Below are 7,490 nucleotides of genomic sequence, written 5' to 3' on the forward strand. Positions count from 1 at the left end.
CAAACGTTTGTATTTAAATAAAAAATGAAAATAAAAATAAAATAAAACTTTTAATAAATTTTTATAGCGACTATCCAATTTATATATTGAACGATTTGTAATGTAATAACAGTATAAACTATAATCAATAGGTACTTAACAAAATTTATAAAAGATATGCAATTTATTTATAATTTGTGGTTAAACGATTTTGAATTTGTAGTACAACATTTTTTTTAAATTCCACAAAAACTGTTAATTCCTAAATTATTAATGATAACTAATGAACGTTTATAACTCATTTCACATAAACACAAATTTACAAAATTATTATACAAAACACGAAATGTTGATAAGTATTATATATAAATGGTGTTGTAGATACAATATGTCAATATGACATAAGAATTTTAAAAAATAGTCATAATTAAATACTTGCAAATTGTTAGTATTTTATATAAACAGGTATAGCATACAGGTATACATTTCATTTTTTTTTTTTTAGTAAATGTATATATTTTTCAAATTTACTTAAATATATAAAAAGTTTCTACTTAAAAATACTTTTCATCCAGTACTTTTTATACCAATACATTTACAGGTACTCTTTTTCCTGTCACAATTATAGATTATACAGTGTACTTTTAATATTATAATATACAATCGATGCTAATATACCCATAGTGCACGTGCTCGGGGATTAAACGGTGCTAATATATAATTCAAAAACATGCGTGGTATTTCCTATATGCAAATGATATTATTACGCACCGAGTAAGTATAATTTCCTGTTGGGTCACCGAACACGATATGAAGACGTTACGGTTGTTATTATAAATATTTATTTATTGTGTTACGCGTATACAGAATACACTGACACTAAATACCACACCAATGGGCAATGACCATACTCATTACTCACACTATATAATAAAACAACGTATGTATTTTTACTTGTTTTATACAATATTAAAATTAAATTTCAAAAAATTTAAATTAAAAAGTTAAAATTAACTTAACTTTTATTTTTTTTTTTAATCCGTTTATGCAGCTCAATCTTATACCACCTATAGTGATAATTTTGATAGTTTTATTCTTTAATATATTTTATAGATACTCGAGAGTCTACATTATAAAATGTATGAGTGTGGTCGGCCGTCTCCGGGATCGAAGACTATAAAATCATGATTCCGCTGCAACATATAATACCTCTATCGCATGATCTATGCGGATCATCCGTGCGTGCAAAGACTCGCGTAAACGTTCAATGTGCTTTTATTGCTGTAATCGGTTTTATAGTTTCCCAAGGCACAGGTTTTCAATGTCAGAATAAGTCTCGGTCGACGAACAAACCACAAAAAGTTATTAGGCACTATTATTAGGACCGTGTTCGAAAAAATGTTTTCGCCCGGTTTTTCAATCTTTCAGTTATTCGCCAGATGGATATTAACCGCCGTCTGTCGGATAAAATTATTTAGCGAATAAACTTCCGAATAAATAAATAAATAATAATCGTCATTTATCATATAAGTATGTTCGTCGTCCTTATTCCGTAGTCCGTCACACACGTTACGCACCGTCGGAAAAAAATTCGCAGCGTCGCGTCGTCGAGTGGGAGGGGCTGACGACGGACGGACGCCGTCGGCGGTCGACGTTCGGAGCGGGACGGGGCCCACAGGACGCGCACTGTCCTGGCCGCGGCACAACGATGTCCGCCGCGTTCCGTGTAATACTCGCGTGTTGCGCCGCCGGGTGTTGCGTATGGCGGCGGGCCGCGTGCCTGTCGTCCGAGTCGACGCCGCTGTACCTGCGGAGCGCGTACCCGCTGTGGGATCCCGAGTCCACGCCGTCCCATTCGGCCGCCGAGCCGCTGCTGCTCACGCCGTACCTGCGCAACGGCAACATACTCAGGGCCAAGCAACTGGCCCGGGTGACCGAAGTGTACCGGCCGCAGCGCGTGGTCAGCTACTCCGGTTACTTCACGGTCGACGACCAACACAACTCCAATCTGTTCTTCTGGTTCTTCCCCGCAACGGTAACCGTACTATATATATACGTAAACGTTTAAAATTTTAATAATAATATTATACTGTAATATTAACGACAACGACCGCGAGTTAGGTTAGTGTTGTTGGTATCATAATATGCTGCGAGCTATATAATGTGATTTATTATAATATACTTCAAAAAAAAGTCAGGAAAATGGAAAAAATGTATTTAGTTATCGCCATATTAGTATGGGCCCTAGACCCTGGAACACAGCATTATAGTATCGTTTGCAAATCTGTTTTAAACAATCATAAAAATAGCAGGGTGAAAAAACAAAAACGACTTATACTATATTATAAGATAGAGCTATAGTTTCGTTATTTTATTTTGCATATAAATGCATATTATGAGTTTTTTTTCTTTTCTTTTTTTATATTTCTTCCGTTACTTTATACTTTTTGACGTTCAATACGTATTCATTAATAATTGTACTAATTTTACCGCCATTGACGATTTAATTTAATTTAATAAACGACCAAAATTGTTAGATTTTAATTTATTTTAATTTTTTATCATATAATTTAGTTGTTTATTCGCGAACGCATGGTTTACCTATAGGTAAACTTGAGGCTTGAGGCTTAAAGCACTAATTCATTTCAAAAAAATTTAGGAGATTCAATCCTGACTATGGTGTTTACCAAAATAGACATTAGGTATGTAGGTATACCAAAAGTACCAATTATTTTATTAATCGCATAAAACTTATAAAAAAAAAATCGAATTCATCATAAAGTTTTCTTAAAAACTAGTTTCCACTATTTTTAATGTACCTCGAACTTTTTTTTAAAAAACGGTCAGAATTGAACCGTATCAAAGTTTAATAATAAATAATAATAATTTTTACTAAATGCATTAAAACATAAATATATTAAAATAAACAATGATAACAAATCAGGCTGAGAATAACACAAATTTAATTAATTTAAAAACATTTTTAATTTGTCTACTATAGGTATGAAATTTTTAATATACCTATAACATTTTTTAAATGATTGTTTAAAAAAATATTTAAGCCATTAATATAGTTTCTGAGTGTCTTTTATGGACCAAAGTTTTTTCTAGATTTGAAATATTAATAAAAATCCATGTTAGTTAAAAAAGTAAATGTTATTTAAATTATTGTGATAATTAATTATAATCATGCTTAACTGTTTTAACACACAATTATATAAAAATAAAAATTAATATAATATAATAAATGTTTTCTTAATTATCTAATTTTTGTATCGCTGAGTTTATACTAATATAATATATTAATATAGAATAGTAGGGAATATTAAATTCCATTTATTTCTGGATTATATAAGTAGAGAAAATGTAGAGGATTAACAGCCACCTATAAGCGGGAATTAATAATTATTATTTTTTTGGAATTAAAAAATCAAATACTTCACTTTTGCTTGAATTATTTTATGATGGCTATAACAATGTAGTACTGTGAATCTTCTTTTAAGAAGTGTCACGTAAAAATAAAGCCTTATAAAATTATACTACGAACATATTACGTGGTTTATTATCCAAATATAAATTATATGACATTATATCTGCAACAATAATAACTTAAGTAAGAAATAAATGTCATGAATTAAAAAGTTTCCCTACTCTACCAGAAGTTTAATTTATACGCTTTGTGTTATTATTATAGAGTCTTTACTATGAAACAAAAGCTCCATTAATTTTATGGCTAGAAGGTGGCCCTGGTGCCAGTGCGGCATTCAGCGTATTTAAAGAAATCGGCCCGTTCAATTCTTCATTTGACGGGAAAACCTATACGATCGATGAAAATCCATTATCTTGGCACAATAACAATTCATTACTATTTATCGACAGTCCTGTTGGAACAGGTAAAACAAATTATAATAACAGACATAACAAAATATTATGTTTATTAATTATTAAAATGTTTATAACTATTTATAACTAATTTAATACAGTGCTTATACTTACCAACAATATGTATTTTAAGTCATAAAAATGAAACTAACAATCAATGTATGATAACGGGATGGTTTGAAGATACTGTAGATACATAAGGGAGAATGAATATTTTTTTTCCTTTTCAATTGGTTTAATTGCAGATTTTTAAACATTTTAATTTAATCTGTTCAAATGCATTGTGCACACGTCATATCGATTGCTTTAGCAAGAAGTTACACTTCTACACTTTGTTAGTATATATATTTTTTTATTTCAGGATTTAGTTTCACTGAACATATTGACGGTTATGCAACAAACTTCACGACCGTTGGAGAACAACTTTTAGAAGCTTTAACACAATTTTACACCATGTTTCCCGAACAGCGACCAAATCCGTTCTATATTGTTGCTGAATCATACGGTGGTATGTACAACACTCAATTGATTATAAAATAAATTTATGTACCTATAATTCACGTATATAAATAATATACGGCCGATTATTTTAATATACTTAAAATTAATTTCGAACTTAGGCAAGTTTGCACTTTCTTTGGCGTCATTAATCCACAATAACAAAACATTAGCTAATATAAAAATTGATGGAATCGCAATTGGAAATGGATTTTTAGATCCCGAAACATTATTGTGTTATGGAGATTTTCTATACCAAATTGGTTTAGTTGATAACAATACAAAACAAGAAATTAATAAATTGGAATCCCAAGGTAGAAAAGCAATACACGATAAACACTTTGTCGATGCATTTTATGTGAGTATGCCTATCATAAATTAATCTATACCTACTGACTACAATAAAATTAATAATTTCTTTATATTTTTTTTAATCTATAAAATATTCATTAATATTAATTTGTTTGATTTTTCTTCCATTATTAAAACTAAATCTAATCTATATATTATAAAGAAAATTATTTTTTTTTATATCTATACAAAACAATAAAAATTGAGTAAGTATTTATTTTAATTTTCTTGTACCTATACTCAAAAAAAAAAAAATGAAAATTTAAAACTATACTCCACCTACACACACATATAGGTAAATATATATGTCATATAAAAATATACATCAAAAATAGCTCTAAACTTATATAACTAATAAAATTTATAATCCTTTCATGGTGATCCCTCATTAGCATCCCCTAAAACTTCTTTTTAATTTAACCTCCCCCCCCCCCGTATAAGTAACGGTACATATATTATATGGATGGTAAATAAATTGTTTGATATTATTATAAAAAAAAAATTATATTTTTCAGGCTTGGAGTGGTATAATGAGTACGTTTATCGAGCAAACTCAATTCCCAAGCTTGTACAATATCATTGACGGCGACACGATTCCGTGGAATTCCACAAACACCATAGGGGACGTTAGCTACATTGACTTATTGCAGACGGTCGACAGCCGGAGAGCGCTGCACATCGGTGATATTGAGTATACTAGTTTGGGCGTGATCTATTACAAAATGATACCGGACTTCATGACCTCGGTTAAGGAACACTTGGAACAGCTGGTGACCAGTTATCCCATTCTGGTGTATAATGGTCAGATGGACCTGGTCGTGGCATATCCGCTGTCCGTCAACTTGTATTCGAACATGAAGAGCCCGTACGGAGCTGATTACAAAAAAGCGATCAGAAAACCGTGGTATGTAAATAATAAGTTGGCCGGTTACATAAAAACGGTGGGAAACCTCACGGAAGTGATGGTGAGAAACGCGGGCCACTTGGTATCCTGCGACAGACCAGAAATCTTGTACGATCTCATACATAAATTTATTACAAAACGACTCGATCAATAAATGTTCACCTACACATTAAAATAATTTTAAATACCTACTAATTATGTTTATCGTGGTTACCTATTTGTTTTTAACAAACCACATCGACTGTACACTATAATTTATTACATTATATTATAATATATATAGCATTATAGCTATAGGTATTACTACCTAATTTGACTGTTTTTCTTTTTATATACTTATATAAACTTTTTCATTACTGTTACAACTAAAATAGTCATTACCCACTAGATTTTTCCAAAAATTAATATTAACTTTATGTTAAAAATTAAAAAAAAAAACACAAAATAGTTAGATAATTATAACCGGACTAAATATTATCACGTTTGTTGTCGTTATTCGTCCATTTAATAACTGTAGTAATAAATATAATGACATTTTTTTATGAAAAGTGCGTCCTATAGATGATTATTTTGTAAAGTCTTAAGTTTTTTTTTTTGTAAACCGTCAGTCATAACCAAATAATTTAATGTTTTTTTTTTTTGTAATTTAATTTAAATATGATTATTTTTTATTGTATTATGATTAACTTATTTAAGTATTACAATAATACAATATTATAATATGTCCATGCGTAGATGCATGCTTCATGTTAATATCAAAATGTAATATAATCACTAAAATATAATAATTTATTAGGTACACATTGCATATTTTTTCGAATTTTAATAATTCGATATCCAAATATTCATCAGGATTCAAAGCTTATTCAGTTCCATGTCTAAATCCTAAATCTTAATCACGCACTATAACCATATACGGTTGTAAGAAACATACGAAGTTATCTTGTTGATAACTGTTGCAAAGGTGAAGAAATATAACTAAAGTTTGAAAAAAATATTTAATTCTTAACTAACCAAATTAGAATTTTCTAATTAACTTAAGAACTTGACTATAGTTTAATTGATTGTTGAATTAACACTCAGAACATTTTGGTTTTAATCATTTTATGCATTAATTATAGTATACCTATACGTCCTACACGGTTTTAGACAAAAAAATAATGATCTATAGGTACTTACCATAATAATAGTAATAATAATAAAGTAATAAATAATAATACTATAATTTTTGTTGTTAATAAATATTATTATTATACCTTATAAAATATATAGAATATAATATAGATATAAAATACTGATTATATAATCCGTGTACAATTATTAAAAAAGTTGATTAAATTTTTTTAAACTCAGTTATGTTAATTTTTTACCATTTTGACTTAAGACTTATTATTCGTATACTTGTATTATTTGTTATCTACTCTCTTCTAACTCAACGACTTGTGTTCACTAATCACTTTATATAACTCGAAAAATTGTTTTCACTAACTTGCCCGCGTTTTAGACTTCAATCGAGTAGATACCGCGGTCTTAGATTATTAGGTACCCCTGATAAACATTCGTAAAATAATTTCACTATTGCCGACGCTTTAGGTACTATTTTATTATTCTAAATAATATTATATTATGATCTGAGCAAATAAGTTAATAAAATAAACATCAGTCATTAAAATTAAATTAAACATTTCTAGGTACCTATGCATATTGTATTCTCGTTAATCTGTCGTCTATTATCAGTATAATATAGTAAATAGTAATAATATGTTTTATTATTAATATAAAAAATAATATACAATATATATTTATAATTATATATATTTATTTATATAATATACATTAATATATAATTAATATAATATAAATATAATAAACTGCG

The 7,490-nt window shown here is 28.9% G+C and overlaps 1 protein-coding gene across 1 annotated transcript; it reads left to right on the forward strand.

Moving 5' to 3' along the window:
- The first annotated feature begins 1,532 nt into the window (after window positions 1–1,532).
- LOC114125109 (venom serine carboxypeptidase-like) lies at window positions 1,533–6,320 on the forward strand. The gene is made up of 5 exons (XM_027988608.2): window positions 1,533–2,014; window positions 3,674–3,872; window positions 4,223–4,369; window positions 4,482–4,717; window positions 5,226–6,320. The coding sequence occupies exons 1-5, from the start codon at window positions 1,688–1,690 to the stop codon at window positions 5,766–5,768; spliced, it is 1,452 nt and encodes a 483-aa protein (XP_027844409.2). The 5' UTR covers window positions 1,533–1,687; the 3' UTR covers window positions 5,769–6,320.
- The last annotated feature ends 1,170 nt before the right edge of the window (window positions 6,321–7,490 follow it).

This window comes from Aphis gossypii, chromosome X (assembly GCF_020184175.1).
Source record: "Aphis gossypii isolate Hap1 chromosome X, ASM2018417v2, whole genome shotgun sequence".
In the NCBI taxonomy this organism is placed as follows: Eukaryota; Metazoa; Arthropoda; class Insecta; order Hemiptera; family Aphididae; genus Aphis; species Aphis gossypii.

Bases quoted from the DNA above. Each gene is read 5' to 3' on its own strand.
- LOC114125109 (XM_027988608.2), top strand. From the start codon at position 1,688: ATGTCCGCCGCGTTCCGTGTAATACTCGCGTGTTGCGCCGCCGGGTGT. The intron at 3,873-4,222 runs GTAAAACAAATT...TTTTTATTTCAG, and splicing joins CGACAGTCCTGTTGGAACAG to GATTTAGTTTCACTGAACAT. The intron at 4,370-4,481 runs GTATGTACAACA...TTTCGAACTTAG, and splicing joins TGTTGCTGAATCATACGGTG to GCAAGTTTGCACTTTCTTTG.